At 46.4% G+C, this 21462-nt stretch overlaps 1 protein-coding gene across 1 annotated transcript; it reads left to right on the forward strand.

Annotated features, from left to right (window-relative positions):
• Positions 1-2257: 2257 nt before the first annotated feature.
• On the forward strand, positions 2258-20129 carry LOC135541444 (protein dispatched homolog 3-like). Its single transcript, XM_064967701.1, is given in 22 exon segments — positions 2258-3548; positions 4546-5571; positions 5735-5954; positions 6198-6334; positions 6517-6651; positions 6773-6933; positions 13431-13570; positions 13711-13802; positions 13903-14067; positions 14277-14438; positions 14767-14847; positions 14850-14915; positions 15047-15183; positions 15287-15447; positions 15541-15671; positions 15808-15983; positions 16082-16208; positions 16308-16453; positions 16568-16727; positions 16894-17007; positions 17243-17415; positions 17633-20129. Coding segments are annotated over 22 exon segments (4296 nt in total). The 5' UTR covers positions 2258-3313; the 3' UTR covers positions 17984-20129.
• Positions 20130-21462: the final 1333 nt, after the last annotated feature.

Consider the following 21462-nt stretch of genomic DNA (forward strand, 5'->3'; position numbering starts at 1 on the left):
TGCCAATATTTCTGATACATGTAAGTTGACGGAATGATGTCTGTTCAGATTCGATAGACTCATTAAACCGCAACAACAGTCTGGTCTCTGTGAGATTGCTTTGCAGGATGTCCTCAATAATTGCTAAGATCTGAGAGATCATAAGATCTGCAGAGTCGTCCCCATTCAGTCCTCCAGATGGCTGCTATGACTCACAGCAGTCTGGTATCTGTCGTCATTTCCCTCTGTTCCTACTAAGCAGGTGAGCTGAAATCACTGTAGATATGTAGGATTATTCTGAGGTAAGATGGTATCCTACGCAGCATCTTGAACAGGACAATGACAAAGTGGCCTGCATGTTGCAGAAACAGATTGACTTGCACTCACACTCCTGGCCCTGTCTGCAACCCCATTATCCCTGCCTAGTAAGTGTAACAACACCCATTGTAATTGAGAAAACCAGCAGGAATTTACATTTCAGCCTTATCTAAAATATTTCCATTTAGCTAGAGCAATGATGGATTGGCTGTCTCTTGTGTGAATGTTTGTGTGTATGTGCGTACGCACACGCTGAGCGAAGACTTACTGTATATTAGTTTTGAAAGCTTGAGATGGATGATGAAGTGATTGATTAAAAAGAATACAGGAGTGTATGTAATAAGACTAGAACATTATCAAACCACTCATTCATGACAGAAATATGATTAAGGAGATTGCAATACTGTAGGTCTACACCCAGTGTAGTACATCGGTCCATGGAACAATGGGTGTAAACAGTGAAGAATATGTCAAATCATCACTGTATCGTAATGAACCAAAGTGATGTGACCACAAGCAGCCCTATCTAACCATATCATCCAATCATAGCAGTCTACTAAAATAACTACACATTTCATGTTGAATAATGATAGCTCTGAGTCCCTTTAACAAAATGTATTAGATGTGAATGCAGGGGGGGATTGGGGGAACAAAAAATAGCACATTCTTGATGGGCTCAGACTCCTGGGGTTGAAATGAAATGGCCTACACCTTGTCTTCAACTGTATGCAGTTACTCTGATTAACCTCCTGAACTACCCCCTCCCACTTTCCTCCTTGCAGAGCCCCGGCCAGACTATACCAACCAATTCCTCTCGAAGCCAAGGGGGAATCTGCTGCAGTCTGTTGGCAAAACCTTCACGTTAGACACGTGTTTCCTGCCAAATAGAGCTGGAATCAGAGTCAGCCCTCTTTTTGTATTACCTGTTAGGCTGTGATGAGATGTATCCCATCACATGTAGTGTCCTTGATGCCCAGGGCTGTGCAAACCCTCCCCTCGGTATGCCAGTCAGGAGAGAAGCGTGAACAAAGCCATGAGAGAAGAGCTGCTAGGAGAGTGAAAGAACTGATACTCTCACTGACTGTCGCCTGGACAACCAGGCACAGGAGGGAGGGAAGAGTGAGAGAAAGGGAGAAAACAACAAAACATAATTGTCTTGGTGGCCAAGACACATTGAGTCTTGTATCAGAGAGGCTGCACAAAAGGTGCAGGCGCTCTCCCTAGTGGAGCTAGAACACTGAACATTAAACAGAGATCAACAGAGCGAATCAAGTGAACATCTGGAGAACAAGTTTGAAATGAAATTGTTCAGCACAGGTTTGCATCCTCGAAGGACTCCATAGGGCTGCACACCCCGTCAGTTCATACCTCTACTCATCAAGCTCAGGTAAGATTCTCCGGCTTTGCCGTACTCTGCAGTAAATGGAGCTCTCAGGTGGAAGTTTCAGAGACCTTAGCTTGCTGTAATGGGATGGTTTTATTTTTTTATCTGTCGTCAAACTTCGAATGGCTCTGTAAATCTCCAGGCAATCACTCTTCTTCTGCGATCACCCACCATCTCCCCCAGGTGTAGCAGCAGTAGTGAGATTTCAGATTTGGGTTTATGGTACTTGCATTGTGTTGAGGGGTCATCCGTGTTTGCAAATATCAAACAAATGACTGTCATTACAGTAGGTACAAATGGAGCATGAGTGTAAGGTCTTTACACTTGAACTATGCTGAACCTTTATATCCTAGGGATCTGTGAAGAATAGAAGCATCACCCTCAGTGATTCCCCTTTAGTGATATACTCAGTGCTCATTCATAAGCAAGGTCTGTCTTCTGGCATGCTGGGCTGAGATTAATGTCCCTTGCATGGTTTGTGAATTTTAACCATGCTGAATCTGTGGGGCAGGAGAAGCTGTGAAATCCATATTGGATGAGATTGATCCTTTCCCAAATGTGTAGAGGGGAGGGGAGGGGAGGAAGGAGAGCAGACTGGATCATAACCTTTCTTACTGACAACAGCTAAAAATAGTATGTATGTATCCTCCTTACCCCCACTTGTGCACACACACAGGCATACACATGCATCGGCACATCCCCAGAAAGCAAGAAATAAAAGCCTTATGTGCCTCTTAGTGAGGGTGTGTTGGATGGCATGCTGGGAGTGTTTAGAGTGCCACATCAGATCCACAGGAGACTAACACTCAGCATAGACAGTACAGTACCAAGAAAACCGCACACTGTCACACAACAGCAATAGTCACCAACTGGCATTCAACCTTGGGCTTTGGTGCTTCACATTCCATAGTCAACCCAAAAAGCTAGCATTTGGTCTGGGAGGACAGTTATATCTTTAGTTCTCTAGAATTCAGCTGGGCAGTGTCTACAATATGGGTCCAAAAATAAATGACAGACTAGAATGACAAAGTTCCAGAATCATGCTGATTGAAACGTTTGAGAATGCTTTTGTCGTCCATGAATCCATTTTTATTTCCCCACCTGCACAGCATAAATTGACTTCCTCTGCTCTCAAGCGTTAAAGAAAAATGAAAAGGTTGAATGATTCTGGAAGCTTGTAAACACATTCCTCATTCTCGCTTCAGCCCTTGGAGTGTTACCCTGCAGCTGAGGCTTCTCTAATAAAGATGCTGTATGGCTGGAAAAGAGGCACGGATGGATTTGTCAAGAGGGGAAAAGAACGTGTCAGAGACCGATTATTCCAGGAGGCATCGCAGTAATCTGCCTGGTGGTGGAGGGAGCCAGGGATGCTCTACCGTGCATCTATGTTATGTCTGTGTAACTGTGTTCTCAGCGACCATTAACATGAAATACACAGCTCTGCTTTAATAGCACAGTCTGCATAACTGAAGAGTGGTGTAAGTGTGAGGGGACAGCATGGTGTTTCACCACAACTGATCAGCGATTCCAGGGATGTGGAAACAAACATGGCAGATATGGAAATGTACAGATCTAGCTGACTTTAAACTGCCTTGAATATTAAACTGCACTAAGCTGCCTTTCACACAGGACATGATCATTTGTTGGTGTTGTAAGGTGTTCCATTTCCCCTCTTTTTCTCCCTCTCCTTTCCCCTCTTCTTCTCCCTCTCTCCTCAACAGACTGATCCTGTGTCTAATGAATGTGTCCTCTGCAGACCCAGATGTTCTCCCAGTGCAGGCAGATGTTGAACTGCTCTGTTCTCTCAGTGAGGGTGTCCATCTCTGCTCTGAACAATGGCATGGCACAGGGTGGACTCATTGTCATGGTGATCTCCTTGAATAGACTCTATTCGTGACTATGTGCAGGTGCAGCTGCAAATGTGTACAGATGGCTAGCTACTACGGCTGATAACAAATCATAATGCCTATTTTTTGTTCTTGATCAACGGCCATAGGTTTACCAACCAAATGAACAATCGTTTCAAATACACTTCTTATCGGAAATGTAAATATTCAAGACCCAGGCTGAAGAGCGATATGGAAATGATGCACCCACTCTTTTGTCCTCCCCGCCCCACCTAGATGACCCTGGAGCTAAATTCTAAAGATGATAGATGACTTGCCAATTTGTCGTTAGCATGATTATTGCCACTTGAATACCAAGTTACTGCAGTATCCTGTGTTTGCAGAATACCAAGTTACTGCAGTATCCTGTGTTTGCAGTGGAGTGAAAAGAGGAAGGAACAATAGCTTAACACTACCAGAAGCTGTCCATCACCAGGGATAAAACCCCTCATATTCCACCTCTCGCTAACATTCCACACGTCTCTCCACTCTCCGTAATTAGACAAGTGAGATTATTTAATTTGCTGAAGATCAGCCAAACCCAAGTCGACTGCTGACGTGGACTAAGACGCCACTGAGCACTCTAGGGGAAATATTGTTTTTTGCACACACTGAAGGAATGAGTGAGAGGCATGAAATTACAGCCAATACTCTCTAAGCCCCCAGCCTTAGTGTTCAGCATATTAAACTGACAGACCGGTACACTGCTTTGGGGCCTTGAGACCAGGACCATCTTCTTCCTAAATTCTCCCCTTGACGTTTCTGTCAGCTGAATAAGAACCCTGTGGGTCTTGGCTATTGAGGGACAGATTTAATGGCTGTGCTCTTGCTGGCTGTGTACTGCAGAATACCCTGCACCACTATTATGACTGCTCTGTAAATCACCTAGAGTTTATGTCTGTTTTTCTGCCCAAGGACAGGAGAGAATTTACATTCGGAGAGTGAGTGATGATGAAGAACTGTGTGTGTTTGTGACAGGTTCTCCAGCCATGGACTTGGAAGACGAGACGTTGTTATTCCAGAGCAGCTGGGATGCTGAGAAAGAAGAGGAGGAGAAGGAAGATGGCGGGGAGTCAGATACACAGATTAATGGGAGAATCAGCACCACTGGAGGCAATGGCGTGTGGGGAGCAGTGGGCTGGGTCTACACACAGCCCTGGGTGAGTGGTGTTGTCCTGGGAGTTGGAGTTTTTCTCCCCTGTGCCCTCTCTGCCTACATGTTCCTATACTGCCCCCCATTGGACATAGACCTTTCCTACAGTGCCTTTGAGGTTCATAGCCACTTCTCTGCTGAGCGGTTTGATGCACTCACCATTGCCATAAAGACTCAGTTGGGGTCATGGGACAGACACAGGCGTGACGTGGACCCCTATGACTCCACCACTCTACAGGAGCTGCTGTTGGACATGCTGGGTAGGCAGGGAGATGGAACATCCAACAGGACATCACATGGAGGGCTGACCTCAAAATCTCTGAAAAAAAACTTGTTCAAAAGAGTAGTTATGGAACAGAGAGGAGATGCCCTGAGTCAGCGAGAGACTGAGAGGCATGGAGAGGCTAGGGGTGGTAAACTAGAGGTAAGAGAGGAGGATAAAAATACAACTAATTTAGGAAAATTTGAGAGTCGTGAGTCCATAGAAGGAGAGGGCGACAGGGACAGTGAGAGATCTCAGACTAGGATGCGCAGGTTTGCCCCTAACTACTCATACCTGCAGAGCCAGGCCCTGTGGAGGATGGAGCTGGTGTTTGTAGCTCAGGGTGGGGTGGACAACAACATCTTCACCCCAGAGCGTCTCCGCACCATCCACCACATAGAGCGCCTGCTCATGCAGCATCCCCAGTTCCAACAGTTCTGTTGGAAGCCTCTGGAGGTCCTGAGAGACCTGCCCCTGGGCCCCTCCTACTGCTCCCCTCCAAGCTCCCTCCTCTCCTACCTCTTCCCCAGTGAACGGGGAGGCAGGATCTACTACGATGGCATGGGACCCAACCTGGCTGACATCCATGGTGAGTCTGATTGTTTAAAAAACTGGACCACTTCTGTAGGTACAGTTGCTGCTCTGCATGATTTAGTAGGGAGCTCTTCTGCTTGAGGGAGATCAAGCAGAATATTAAAGGGAGCAGGCAGCGACATTACCACTTTGATCTTCACTTGTGTTTTTACTCCCAGGTGCTCTGAGTCTAGCGATCACCCACCCACAGTTCTACTGGTATGTGGATGAGAGTCTGGCCCCTGACCGGCTCTCCTCCTCTCTCCTGCGCAGTGAGATCCAATTTGGAGCTCCACTGCCCTCTTACTGCTCCCTCCAGGACCGGCCTGAGGAGCAGAGAAGCCGCTTCAGGAACTTTGTGGTTCAGTACGCTGACATCCTGGCTCAGCAGTCCACCAGGTGGGTTATGGCTTATTGGCCCTCAGCCAAGGCTGATGATACGCTGTGTAAGCTTTAAAAGAACCACATTCTAAAAGACATAAAATAGCCATAAGATGAACTGATGCTGTTTTTAATTTCTCACAAGACTTTAACTCTCCAGACCATTTGTAATTAAGCATAATCAAAGAGTCCCTCCTTTCATGACACCCTCTTTCATTCTCTTGTCGCTGTCTCCTTATCTCTGGATTTGTGGGATGCTAGCCAGGTGAAGGTGTTGTATGGGGGCACAGAGCTTTTTGATAACGAGGTGAGACGGACCTTCCACAGAGACATGTTGCTGGCGCTGATCAGTGGAGGCTGCATCACTCTGCTGGTCTATTTCCTCACCTCCTTCTCAAGTAAGGTCCCATGCACTCTCCCACCTGCATTAGATACAACATGCATGTTAATGCAACATTTCCTATAGGTCATGTGCTGTTATACATGGTATCTGATAAGCTAGCATCAGTATAGTATTCTTATTATTTTGATACCACATGCATGAGGTCTCGCATTCAGTCACTTTGGTGTGTCTCTACAGTGTTCCTGACATTCTTTGGGCTCACTAGCATTGGTCTGAGCTGCCTGGTCGCTCTTTTTCTCTACCATGTGGTCTTTGGGGTGAGATACCTGGGCATCCTCAATGGGGTTGCAGCCTTTGTGATCATTGGCATTGGTGAGTGAAAATATGAAAAAATACTAGAATTTCTCTCATGACCAAACTAGTTGAGAAACAACATCTTTGTTACAGATAACATCCCACTCTTTCTTCTGTTTCCCCTCTCCGTGGTCTCCAGGTGTGGATGATGTGTTTGTGTTCATGAGTACCTTCAGACAGGCTTCCCACTTAGTCCATCCAGTCCAGAGGATGGTGTACACGGTGAAAACAGCTGGCCGGGCAACCTTCATCACCTCCTTCACCACCGCAGCCGCATATGCTGCCAACACCTTCTCACAGGTACTCAGAATTATTGTCAGTCCATATTGTATTATCCTTCCAAAGGGAATGCAAAATAAATGAATGGCTGTGAGGTGGAACTGTCTGTATACAGTGCCTTGCGAAAGTATTCGGCCCCCTTGAACTTTGCGACCTTTTGCCACATTTCAGGCATCAAACATAAAGATATAAAACGGTAGTTTTTTTTTCCACAGATTCAACAACGATGGGAACAGGTCTGAATTTGACTTGGCCATTCTAACACCTGGATATTTTATTTTTTAACATTCCATTGTAGATTTTGCTTTATGTTTTGGATCATTGTCTTGTTGGAAGACAAATCTCCATCCCAGACTCAGGTCTTTTGCGGACTCCATCAGGTTTTCTTCCAGAATGGTCCTGTATTTGGCTCCATCCATCTTCCCATCAATTTTAACCATCTTCCCTGTCCCTTGAAGAAAAGCAGGCCCAAACCATTATGCTGCCACCACCATGTTTGACAGTGGGGATGGTTGGTCAGGGTGATGAGCTGTGTTGCTTTTACGCCAAACATAACGTTTTGCATTGTTGCCAAAAAGTTCAATTTTGGTTTCATCTGACCAGAGCACCTTCTTCCACATGTTTGGTGTGTCTCCCAGGTGGCTTGTGGCAAACTTTAAACAACACTTTTTATGGATATCTTTAAGAAATGGCTTTTGGAAGACAAATCTTCCATAAAGGCCAGTCTCAGGTCTTTTGCCATCAGGTTTTCTTCCAGAATGGCAGTATTTGATTGTTGTCCATGGACAGAGTCTTCCGCCTCAGCTGTAGATCATCTGCAGTTCATCCAGAGTGATCATGGGCCTCTTGGCTGCATCTCTGATCAGTCTTCTCCTTGTATTGAAAGTTTAGAGGGACGGCCAGGTCTTGGTAGATTTGCAGTGGTCTGATACTCCTTCCATTTCAATATTATCGCTTGCACAGTGCTCCTTGGGATATTTAAAGCTTGGGAAATCTTTTTGTATCCAAATCCGGCTTTAAACTGTCATGTCTTGTTATGTCTGTTCCTGTCCTTTCTCTTCACTCTGTCTCTCTCTGCTGGTCTTTTTAGGTTACCTTCTCTGTCTCTCATTCTTCAGCTGTTCTACATCTCCCCTAACTAGCTCTTTCACTCTTTCACACCTGTTCTCTCTTCCCCCTCTGATTAGGTCTCTATTTCTCTCTCTGTTCCTGCTACTTTCAGTGTCTGATTCTTGTTTGTGTTTTTGATGCCAGAAGAGCTGTCGTCTCGTTTGCTTCCACCTTGTCCTATCCTGTCGGAGTCTGCCTGGCAGGTGCATCCTGCACTATACTACGTTCTTTTTGTTCCATTGTCAACGTTGGAAGAGGATTTATGCCATTCTTGTAGATTTGCCAGTTTTCTGTTTTTCATTAAAGAACTCTGTTTTCTGTTAAAACTGCTTTTGGGTCTTCACTCAAGTACATAACAGAAGAATCAGACCAAGAATGGACCCAGCGGCTCCGGACCCTTTTCACTCCGCCGTCGAGATTGCTAGGCAGACACGAGGAGGAATTGTCTGCTGCTCGACATGCCGTTGAGACCCTGGCCGTCCAAGTCTCCGACCTCACAAGACAGGTTCACCAACTCCACCTCGATCCACCGCCCACTTCCAGGGTTTCCGAGTCTCCGGAGCCCAGGATCAACAACCCGCCCTGTTACTCAGGGGAGCCCACTGAGTGCCGCTCATTCCTCACTCAGTGTGATGTGGTGTTCTCTCTCCAGCCCAACACTTACTCCAGGAGCGCAGCCCGCAGTCATTTCTCTCCTCACCGGACGGGCGCGTGAGTGGGGCACGGCAATCTGGGAGGCGAGGGCTGAGTGTATTAACCAGTTTCAGGACTTTAAGGAGGAGATGATACGGGTTTTTGACCGTTCTGTTTTTGGGGAGGAGGCTTCCAGGGCCCTGTCTTCCCTATGTCAGGGGAATCGATCCATAACGGATTATTCTATTGAGTTTCGCATCGCTGCCTCTAGTGACTGGAACGAGCCGGCTTTGCTCGCTCGTTTTCTGGAGGGTCTCCTCGTCGAGGTTAAGGATGAGATCCTCTCCAGGGAGGTTCCTTCCAGTCTTAATAGCTCTCGCTATTCGCATAGAGCGACGGTTTGATCTTCGTCGCCGAGCACGTGGAAAGGAGTTCGCGTTCTCCGTTGCTCCCCTCTCCACATCACTGCCACCTGCCGCATCACTGCCACCCTCCCCGCCGGCTCGGATGCTGAGCCTATGCAGCTGGGGGTATCCGCATCTCGGCCAAGGAGAAGGAACGGAGAATCACCAATCGCCTCTGTCTCTACTGCGGCTCCGCTGGTCATTTTGTCACCTCATGTCCAGTAAAAGCCAGAGCTCATCAGTAAGAGGAGGGCTACTGGTGAGCGCAACTACTCAGGCCTCTCCTTCTGGATCACGCACTACCTTTCCGGTCCATCTCCGCTGGCCCGGTTCATCTGCTTCCTGCAGTGCCTTGATAGACTCTGGGGCGGAGGGCTGTTTTATGGACGAGACCTGGGCTCGGGAACATGACATTCCTCTCAGACAGTTAGGGGAGCCAACGGCCTTGTTCGCTTTAGATGGTAGTTCTCTCCCCAAGATTCAGCGTGAGACGCTGCCTTTAACCCTCACTGTCTCTGGTAATCATAGCGAAACCATTTCTTTTTTAATTTTTCGTTCACCTTTTACACCATTGTTTTGGGTCATCCCTGGCTAGTGCGCCATAACCCTTCTATTAATTGGTCTAGTAATACTATCCTATCCTGGAATGTTTCTTGTCATGTGACCTGTTTAATGTCTGCTATCCCTCCTGTTTCCTCTGTCTCTTCTTCACAGGAGGAGCCTGGCGATTTGACAGGGGTGCCGGAGGAGTATCACGATCTGCGCACGGTGTTCAGTCGTTCCAAGGCCACTTCTCTCCCTCCACACCGGTCGTATGACTGTAGTATTGATCTCCTTCCGGGAACTACTCCCCCAGATTATACTCTCTGTCGGCTCCCGAACGTAAGGCTCTCGAGGATTATTTGTCGGTTTCGCTCGACGCCGGTACCATAGTCTCCTCCTTCTCCCGCCGGAGCGGGGTTTTTTTTTGTTCAGAAGAAGGACGGGTCCCTGCGCCCATGCGTGGATTTCGAGGGCTGAATGACATAACAGTTAAGAATCGTTATCCGCTTCCTCTTATGTCTTCAGCCTTCGAGATCCTGCAGGGAGCCAGGTTTTTCACCAAGTTGGACCTTCGTAACGCCTACCATCTCGTGCGCATCAGGGAGGGGGACGAGTGGAAGACGGCGTTTAACACTCCGTTAGGGCACTTTGAATACCGGGTTCTTCCTTTCGGCCTCGTTAACGCTCCAGCTGTCTTTCAGGCACTAGTTAACGACGTCCTGAGAGACATGCTGAACATTTTTGTTTTCGTTTACATGGACGATATCCTGATTTTTTCACCGTCTCTCTCGGTTCATGTTGCGTCCTCCAGCGCCTTTTGAGAACTGTCTTTATGTGAAGGCTGAGAAGTGCACTTTTCATGCCGCCTCTGTCCCTTTTCTCGGTTCCGTTATTTCCGCTGAGGGCATTAAGATGGATCCCGCTAAGGTCCAGGCTGTCATTGATTGGCCCGTTCCTAAGTCACGCGTCGAGCTGCAGCGCTTTTGTCGTTTCATCCGTAATTTCGGTCAGGTGGCAGCTCCCCTCACAGCCCTTACTTCTGTTAAGACGTGCTTTAAGTGGTCCGTTTCCGCCCAGGGAGCTTTTGATCTTCTTAAGAATCGTTTTACATCCGCACCTATTCTTGTTACACCTGACATCTCTAGTCAGTTTGTTGTTGAGTTGACGCGTCAGAGGTGGGCGTGGGAGCCATTCTTTTCAGCGCTCTCTCTCTGACGGCAAGGTCCATCCTTGCGCGTTTTTCTCTCATCGTATCGCCGTCAGAACGTAACTATGATGTTGGTAATCGCGAACTGCTCGCCATTAGCCCTAGGCGAATGGCGACAGTGGTTACCGTTCCTTTTGTCGTTTGGACTGACCATAGGAACCTTGAGTACATCCGTTCAGCCAAACGACTTAATGCGCGTCAGGCTCGTTGGGCTCTGTTTTTCGCTCGTTTCGAGTTTGTTATTTCTTATCGTCCGGGCTCAAAGAACACCAAGCCTGATGCTTTATCTCGTCTCTTCAGTTCTTCTGAGGTCTCCACCGACCCCGAGGGGATTCTCCCTGAAGGGCGTGTTGTCGGGTTGACTGTTGAGAGGCAGGTAAAGCAAGCACTCGCTCACACTCCGTCGCCGCGAGCTTGTCCTAGGAACCTTCTGTTGTGTTCCTACTCGTCCGGCCGTTCTTCAGTGGGCCCACTCTGCCAAGTTAGCCGGCCACCCCGGCGTTCGGGTTCGCTTCCATTCGCCAGCGTTTCTGGTGGCCCACTGAACGTGACGCGCGTCGATTTGTCGCCGCTTGTTCGGTCTGCGCGCAGACTAAATCTGGGAACTCTCCTCCTGCCGGCCGTCTCAGACCGCTTCCCATTCCTCTCGACCGTGGTCTCACATCGCTTTAGATTTCATCACCGGACTGCCTTCATCAGCGGGGAAGACAGTTATTCTTACGGTTGTCGATAGATTCTCTAAGGCGGCTCATTTCATTCCTCTTAAGCTCCCTTCTGCTAAGGAGACGGCTCAGATCATTATCGAGAATGTTTTCCGAATTCATGGCCTTCCGTCTGACGTCGTTTCCGACAGAGGCCCGCAGTTCACGTCTCAATTTTGGAGGGAGTTTTGCCGTTTGATTGGGGCTTCCGTCAGTCTCTCGTGGCTTTCATCCCCAGTCTAACGGTCAAGCCGAACGGGCCAATCAGACTGTTGGTCGCATTTTACGCAGTCTTTCTTTTCGTAACCCTGCGTCTTGGTCAGAACAGCTCCCCTGGGCAGAGTACGCCCACAACTCGCTTCCCTCGTCTGCTACCGGTCTATCTCCTTTTCAGAGTAGCCTCGGGTACCAGCCTCCGCTGTTCTCATCTCAGCTGAGTCCTGCGTCCCCTCCGCTCAGGCTTTTGTCCAGCGTTGCGAGCGCACCTGGAAGGGGGTCAGGTCGGCAATAGGGCGCAGACTGTGAGGGCCGCTAAAAGCGTAGGACCAAGAGTCCTAGATATTGTTGCGGTCAGAGAGTATGGCTCTCCACTCAGAACCTTCCCCTTAAGACAGCTTCTCGCAAGTTGGCCCCGCGGTTCATTGGTCCGTTCCGTATTTCCCAGGTCATTAATCCTGTCGCAGTGCGACTTCTTCTCCGCGCTATCTTCGTCGCGTTCACCCGGTCTTCCATGTCTCCTGTGTTAAGCCCGTTCTTCGCGCCCCCGCTCGTCCCTCCCCCCCATCCTTGTCGAGGGCGCACCCATCTACAGGGTTCGTAAGATTTTGGACATGCGCCCTCGGGGCCGTGGTCATCAGTACCTAGTGGATTGGGAGGGGTACGGTCCTGAGGAGAGGAGTTGGGTTATCTCGTTGCGCCAGGTTTCCTCCTCGAGTTCGGTGAGTGGGGGGTACTGTCATGTCTTGTTATGTCTGTTCCTGTCCTTTCTCTTCACTCTGTCTCTCTCTGCTGGTCTTTTTAGGTTACCTTCTCTGTCTCTCATTCTTCAGCTGTTCCACACTTCCCTAACTAGCTCTTTCACTCTTTCACACCTGTTCTCTCTTCCCCCTCTGATTAGGTCTCTATTTCTCTCTCTGTTCCTGCTACTTTCAGTGTCTGATTCTTGTTTGTGTTTTTGATGCCAGAAGCAAGCTGTCGTCTCGTTTGCTTCCACCTTGTCCTATCCTGTCGGAGTCTGCCTGGCAGGTGCATCCTGCACTATACTACGTTCTTTTTGTTCCATTGTCAACGTTGGAAGAGGATTTATGCCATTCCTGTTTTTCATTAAAGAACTCTGTTTTCTGTTAAAACCGCTTTTGGGTCTTCACTCAAGTACATAACATAAACTTCTTCACAACAGTATCTCGGACCTGCCTGGTGTGTTCCTTGTTCTTCATGATGCTCTTTGCGCTTTTAACGGACCTCTGAGACTATCACAGTGCAGGTGCATTTATACGGAGACTTGATTACACACAGGTGGATTGTATTTATCATCATTAGTCATTTAGGTCAACATTGGATCATTCAGAGATCCTCACTGAACTTCTGGAGAGAGTGTGCTGCACTGAAAGTAAAGGGGCTGAGTAGTTTTGCACGCCCAATATTTCAGTTTTTGATTTGTTAAAATTATTTTTTTAATTATTTGTTAAAATTTGTTAAAAGTTTGAAATATCCAATAAATGTTATTCCACTTCATGATTGTGTCCCACTTGTTGTTGATTCATCACAAAAAAGTACAGTTTTATATCTTTATGTTTGAAGCCTGAAATGTGGCAAAAGGTTGCAAAGTTCAAGGGGGCTGAATACTTTCGCAAGGCACTGTATGTATCAATATGAAAAGCATTATGTAAATGTATTGAGGTCTTTTACCCTTCCAATCAGATTCCGGCCGTGCATGACTTTGGCCTATTCATGGCCCTCATCGTCAGCTGCTGCTGGCTTTGGGTGTCAATCCTCATGCCCGCTGCCCTGTGTATCTGGACCCAGTGTATTGACCCCCAGGAGAATTCCTGTCTCAAATGGTGTGACCCCATCTTTCCTACATTTTGTGCTAGAGAACAGAGTTCCTATGGTTGTGCTGCTTGCCTTTTCATTCTGTTTTCCTATTATGAACAAAGTGTGGTTGTAAAGCTGTATCTCTCTGATACACTTCCTCTTAAAGGTGGAAGACACTTGCAGCACTGCCAGTGAGCCACAGTCCTTTGTCAGATGAGGATGACGACGTGACCCTACTGTCAGTGGAGATGGAGCCAGGTGAGATCCATATCTGATCAGAGATAAATGAATGAAGGGCAAAATAATGATAGGTAATAGAGTCCCGACACCATTCAGCCCCTCTCTCTGTCTCATCCAGGCTCCTGTGACACAGATGTAGATGCAGCCATTCTGTCCCTGTCAGTGGAGACTTCTCTCTCACCACCAGAGCAGGGAACTTCAGGCATGGTCAGCATTTACCTTCAGTGGGCTCTGAGGCACTGGGTGGCAGAGCCAGCCGTGGAGAACCGTAAAGTCATTCTAGGTAAGGGCTCTGTCTGTCTGCAGCAGTTGGAAGGACCACCATATCTCATGATGCCCATATTCCTTTTTCAAATTTTATCAGCAATGTCCATGAGTTTTGTATTGTCTATCCCTGAATCCTCCTCACAGAACAGCTATTTAATCGTATTCCTCTCCCCTCAGTGATCCCCCTCATCTCTTACCGACCAGTCTTTGTCTTGCTGCCAATAGGAATCTACTTCCTGGTCCTGCTGCTGTCTGCTGGGTGCTGCTGCCTCCTGCGGCCGGCCACTCATGCCCCGTTACTGTTTCGTCCAGACACCAACCTCCAGACTCTACTGGGACTGAGGAACAACCTCAGTGCCCAGGGCATATCCTGCCACATGTGCTCTGGTAAGATGTCGCCATCAATCTGTGTGATGGAACCCAGATGGGTGTAAAGTAAACTGATTCCACCACTTTAAAACCAAATGAAACTCCCCAGTCCTGCAACTGTCTGGCTGTAAATGTCTTTAAGCAACATTTCAATTCATTTTAGACTGGGATATTAATTTACAGTCGATTCTTGGTAAGAGCTGACTCCATTGCATTATTATTCTTGCTATGGGTATTTGCATGCTCCAGTTCAGTGCTCACATTTACAACACTCCCAGGACATTGTATATACCAGGATAATAAACTCTGCCAATCATTTAGCATTGAATCGAAATGTCCCCTGCAGGTCTGTTCATGGAGAAACCTCATCTTCTGCACAGCCCTACCCATACTACCCCCTCTGTGGCTTGGTTTCACCCCCATCAACATACCAAAACAATTCAAACTCAACTCTACGGAGCCCAATCACACCAAGCACTTCTTCCATCACAACAGGTACTGGATATTATGTTAACATATCAAAACAGGATCCACATGAATATATCCCTGGCAATGTTCTGTCAATGTTTGAATGTGTGCCTCTTTTAATCTACTGCGTATACTACTACTGTATCTTTTCATGACAGGGCCTCTGCTGACCGTGTATGTCTCTAAGCTGGATGTAGGCGCTTCTATCACTCTGTACCGCTTCTCTCTGAATACTAGCATGCCCTCGCCTTGGAAAAGCCTCAGTCCTAGGAATGGAGAAGTTCCATCCTTTCAGGTTAGATGTCCCCAAAATAAAAATGCGCTATTACTGGGTTATGATTGAATATCTAACTTCTGATAATCAGCTTCATCATATAACTTCTGGTGTCTCTAAACAGGCTTACATTGAACCTCACAGCAACTTCAGCACCCACATGACTGTGTGTGGGTCCCACCCCAGTCCTCGCTGGATGATCACTTCCCAGTCATGTGACCCACGCCACGGCTGGAGGTCAGAGTTCAGCTTCTATGTGGCATCGGCTGAGCAGCAGCACAGCAGGTAAAAGGAATGACGAGGGATAGATGGAGGAATAGAGAACAGTTAAGCTGTTTGTGGTCAAACTGTTAACACAGCTGTCTTTGTGCCTCCTAGGAGGCTGTATTTTGCCCAGCACAAGCTTAGTCCTCATCCAAGCCGAGTGTGTGCAGAACCACCTGGTTGTGTGATCAGCTCCGGGCCTGACGGACCCACACGGGGCTACTTCTACACACCGCTCCCCACAGGTAAGAGCGGGAGAACATCTGGAGCCAGAGGACATCAGGAAACTGCATGAATACTGAAATAAAAGAGTGTACTATGAATTTTTGCTTATGAATGTGATGGAGTGACCTTTTTCCTAATTCGTACCTTGTTTCAAAGATTCCACCTCAACGAAAAGGTCCAGGACCTCCGGTTTTAACCCCTGTAGTGGAGGTGGCTGTGGCCAGCCAGCAGTCCGTCCTCTGGTTGACACTGGTGCCATGGTGTTTGTCGTTTTTGGAATACTGGGAGTCAACCGCACCCAACGCACAGACAACCATGTCATTGGGGACATGGTGAGGGGCCAACTGCGAGACAATAAAGATATGAAGGTGTAATTTAATAATCAATACTGTTTTAGTGGTTTTCATTTTCTTTAAAATGCTCTCCATAGGGCAGTGTGATATTGGATCCAAACTTTGATATCTTCCAAGAGATTGGTCATCTCTGCCAAATCTGTAAAGTCATCAGTGCTAATAAACAGCTTGTGAAGCCGGGAGGAGCCCAATGTCTACCCTCCGGTACAAACTGCACAGGCACAGTCAAACACATATAACAGCACACATACACAAACCACATTTGATATGAGTTACATGTGTCCTCTCTCTCCCTCTATTCAGGCAACAAGCTTTCTTCTATCCTGCCCTTACTCCACCCAGACTGCCACTCACTCCCTGAGCCCAACCTGTTGCCAGGCCAGCTGTCCCATGGGGCCGTGGGAACACACGGTGGCAGAGTGCGCTGGCTCTCCATGGCCTTTGAGTCTGTGAGTGCTAGCCACTGTTGTACCTGGTGTATACTACCACCTCTAATGTAGTGATATAGCCCTGATCTGTGCCTGTAACTGAGCCCATGTATTTTTCATCTGTCTGTTCCTAAGACTACCTACAAGGGGAAATCCTCTTTCCAGACTCACTCAGACTTCCTCCAATGGGAGACCTTCCTACAAGAGCAGCTCTCAGCTCTCCCAGAGTCCTCTGCTCTACGGAGAGGTTTCCAGACCTGTGAGCACTGGAAGCAGATCTTTATGGAAATCATAGGCAAGTGGAGAAGCCAGAGGACATAGCTGTTCAATACCCAGGGCACAATCAAATCTTTTGACTGCCTGTCAGGCAGCTAATAAATATATGTAAAAGATTATTATTTCAGTCCTTCTGTGAATGTAACTTTCCTGTGCTGACTGACTCCATCCTGGGTTATATGTAGGTGTGGAGAGCGCCCTCTGCAGTCTGCTCCTGTCCCTGGCCATCTGTGTGGCAGCTGTGTCTGTTTTCACTGCCCATACGCTTCTGCTGCTGCCAATACTGCTCACCATTATGGGTAAGACACTGCTGATCAAGACTTTTTATCAGGATGGCCCATTGTGAATAGACTGCGGAGAAAGGTCTCCAATAATTAGATACAATGCATTATTGATGTGTCATTGGGTGTAATGTAAGAGGCAGTCATTAACTGTTGTAATGTACATACTGTATGTTCTGTGGTTTTAGCCGTGGGAGGATTAGGGGGTCATCGGTCTGTCAGTATGTGACTGTGATCTCTTGACCATATGCAGGTGTCATCTGTCTGGTGGTGGCCATCATGTACTGGCTGGGCTGGGAGTTGGGGGCCATGGAGGCCATCTCTCTGTCCATCCTAGTGGGCTCCTCAGTGGACTACTGCCTGCACCTGGTGGAGGGCTACCTGCTGGCTGGGGAGATCTTACCAGCCACACCAGAACACACTATGGTACGTACAACACAATCTGATATGCATCTATTATTGGCACATGAGGAATTTCATTTACATATTATATATTCTACTGTTAGAGAGCCAAACTTGGTAAATGAAGGATTTGCCTTGAGTATATTCTGTTTACTTAAAAGTCATTCTGTGATGAATACCACCGGGTTTAATGGAATACGCCTGAGGGTTATAATGCATATTAATCTGTTTGTATTCTTAGGATCTGTCAGCTAAAAGGCAGAGACGGACCCTAGACGCAGTGAACCACGTAGGAGTTGCCATAGTGTCCAGTGCTGTCACCACAGTCATTTCAACCATCCCTCTCTTCTTCTGTGTCATCGTGCCTTTTGCTAAATTTGGTCAGATCGTGGCCATAAACACAGTAGTATCCATCTTGTTCACCCTGACTGTGACAGCAGCCATGTTAGCCACCATGGGCCCTGCCAACTTCCACAGGCCTCCCGGTGCAGTGCTGAAGGCCAGCCTGGCGGTACTGGTTACCACAGCCTTTGGCGTTGCCCTGTGCTGGGCAACTAGGACCAGTCCCTGGCACACAGTAGTCACCATGTGACCACAAACTCAACCACTACTGTTACCTCTGTAAGCAAAACTAAGAGGCTTGGTCTAAACCTCAGTTTATCATTGTTCTATACATGCAGCTGTAAGGTTTCAGATACGTAAAAGCATCTTGTTGAAGTAGACCATTCTTGATGTGGATAAAGTTTTACCAAAAGAACAGAATGTGGTCTCTTGAGAATAAATAGTCTGCAGAATAGGTTTTGGTTTCTGTGGATGCAGCCTACTGCCCACAGAAGGAGATTACACAGTGTTGATTTAAATACTGGTTGGATCCACGTTGTTCTATTGTCCATGTTACTCTGTTCCTGAGAATATTTATTTTTTTAGAAAATTGCTCACTTCTCTGACCTGCTATTAGCACTAACCTCATCTCTGATGGTTGGAAACCACACTTTGAGGTCCAAGAAGACATGTGTTGAATCATAATAAAAATATGAATCATTGTCATGCACTCCCTTATTCCAGTGAAAAGCGTATCACTCACATCACACCTCTTCACTTGTCTGATTGTTCAGAAGAGAATGTTGTGAGTCAAAAGACTATTCAAGACAAGGCCAGTGTAAATTGGGAAGAATGTAAAAACTAGGATAAAATGTGCTTTACTTTACTGGCCTCTTGTCCAGTCTACATGTGTAGATCTTAGATGTAGTGTGAGATATACCATTGGGTTCTTGGTAACCTCCATGACCAAGGAAGGCCCTTCTCCCTGATTGCTCAGTTTGGCCGGGCGGCCAGCTCTAGGAAGAGTCTTGGTGGTTTCAAACTTTTTCCATTTAAGAATGATGGAGGCCCGGTCTTCTTGGAGACCTTCAATGCTTTAGGCGTTTTTTGGTACCCTTCCCCAGATCTGTGCCTCGACACAATCCTGTCTTGGAGCTCTACAGAGAATTCCTTCAAACTCATGGCTTGGTTTTTGCTCTGACATGCACTGTCAACTGTGGGACCTTTATATAGATGGGTGTGTGCCTTTCCAAATAATGTCCAATCAATTGAATTTACCACAGGTGGACTCCAATCAAGTTGATCATCTCAAGGATGATCATCAGAAACAAGATGCACCTGAGCTCAATGTTGAGTCTCATAGCAAAGGGTCTGAATACTTATGTAAATACGTTTTTATATGTTTATATGTTTTTTTATTTTCAATAACCTGTTTTTGCTTTGTCATTATTGGATATTGTATGTAGATTGATGAGGAAAATAATATAATCCATTTTGGAATAAGGCTGTAACATAACAGAATGTGGAAAAAGTCAAGGGGTCTGAATACTTTCCGTATGCACTGTATGCTGCTAATAACACACACACTTGGGAAATGTTTTCCTTCTCCTGAGGCTACCTACTAACACACTCCTTGAGTGCTGTAACATTCGGTGGAAATAGAGCAGTGATTTGAGGAGCATTTCGAGGAAGGGATATTGCAATTCCACAAACAATTCCACAGACAGGAGTAACTCAAATGTAACATCTGATAAGGAAATTAAGGACTAACCACACATACCTGAACAAAAATGCAAAGAAAAATGCTAGCCCTCTCATTATGGTTAAAATGTACTGTATATTTCTCTCTAAGGCCGAGATTAAATCGGATCAACGATAGCGGACACCCTGATGTTTTGGAGGTGTGAGAGGTCGAAATGCATACACTGCCCCATTCGCATAAAAGGTCAGAATGAGAAAGTGTAGGCTATATATAAATAATTACGCTCAAATTGACAAATCATTAAACGAAATAATGAGAATTTATATCATCCAGTGTTCGAATTTGTAAACAAGACTGCATGGGATTTCTGTTAATGTGACTGTGCAGCCAATGACAATGTCTGCTTTACATGTAATGCACTGCCAAAACAACAGCTATGCAGTCTGCAAAAGCAGATATGATTGAATAGACCCCGAAGCTATACTGTGGTATCTTCATGCACTTCAGACTGGAAATTGTAAAACCTACAAAAATGTGAGTTATGTACTGTGATGAAGGTATCAATTCAATGGCACAGTCAGTGCTTAATTTGAGCCGATTCCCGCCCTTGACTTTTTCGTTGTGGAATTTATTTGCCAGGATCTGGTACCTCTCATCGCATGCCTTTTTTTCTTCACTGTAATGTAAACATTTCAATAAAATCAATCACAGTTAATTCGAGTTGCCTTTCTAATTCTAATGCCCCCTAAAAAACGTATTGTGAAAACGTAGATATTCAGCCCTTGTCTGATATTCTAAGAGTGAATTTACCTTGGGAGGACCGGGTTTATAGTTTGCGCAACATTGTAGCCTAGGGAACAACACGTTGCTGTGGTAGCCTCTCACAGAACTAGAATGAGATTCACGTTATATTATCTCCAGTGGCGATTTGGGTGATGCAGGTAAAAAATTGTGGAATGCATGCCAGCAAAGCCACTACACAACACAAAACTAAACGATACATTAATTGCACTATAACAGTGACAAACGGTGCCCACAAACTGTTAGGGCCTACTTAAAGCTGTCCTAACAGCAGTCCCAACACCTTACCACTGCTACACCTGGCTATCAGCGAAGCCTTGTCTGGCAGCGAAACAGTTCATTCAGCCTCATTTACTGCCTTGACAAAAACATAGCTGATATGGCTGATTGCTTAAACAATGTGGTTTCTACTGACAATTGAGATGTACAAACTATGGCATAAAGGGACAAGTGGATAAGAGACCATCTGCAATTTCGATTAAGACGTTAATGAGCGAGCTAGGATGGATGAAGTCAATATAACTATTTGTTCAGCACTTTTGAAATGTACAGCAACAGAATTCATAACATGGGCCATTCTTAGTGTTCTCCCTGTACACAAAGTCAGAACCTTAGGATAAATAAAGGGGGCATATAAGCAGACAATGAAAGCTCTTACAATATTTGATGATTACATTTCTCTAAAACAGGCTACATGTGCACTATCAATTCAGAACAGTAGGTGAAATTAAGAGGGGAAACGGGACCAAATTATTAGGGTGAGGCACATGGGTTACTAAAAGCTTACTACACAACATACATTTACTATTACTTTCTTAGCTAGCATATACATATCTTCCTGGCATATTACATCCTTATGCAGCAGCATACAATACATTTTTTGACTCACCTTGTGGTGCTGTGCTCACTTGAACAGGAAGGTGGTGCCTTAGTACTTCGTGGAAAAATTGAGTCCTCAAACTTTTAACTTGGGCTCCTGAGTGGCGCAGAGGTCTAAGGCACTGCATCTCAGTGCTTGAGGCATCACTACCGAAGCTCTGGTTTGATTCCAACTATATCACAACCGGCCGTGATTGGGAGTCCCATAGGACGGCGCACAATTGGCCCAGCATCCTCCGGGTTTGACCGGTGTAAGCCGTCATTTTAAGTAGGAATTTGTTATTAGCTGACTTGCCTAGTTAAATAAATAAATAATCACAAAAATCAAAGCCTGGCATTCTCTGGATTTATAGTGTTTTCAAGGCTAC

This window comes from Oncorhynchus masou, chromosome 1, assembly GCF_036934945.1.
Source record: "Oncorhynchus masou masou isolate Uvic2021 chromosome 1, UVic_Omas_1.1, whole genome shotgun sequence".
NCBI classification, from domain to species: domain Eukaryota; kingdom Metazoa; phylum Chordata; class Actinopteri; order Salmoniformes; family Salmonidae; genus Oncorhynchus; species Oncorhynchus masou.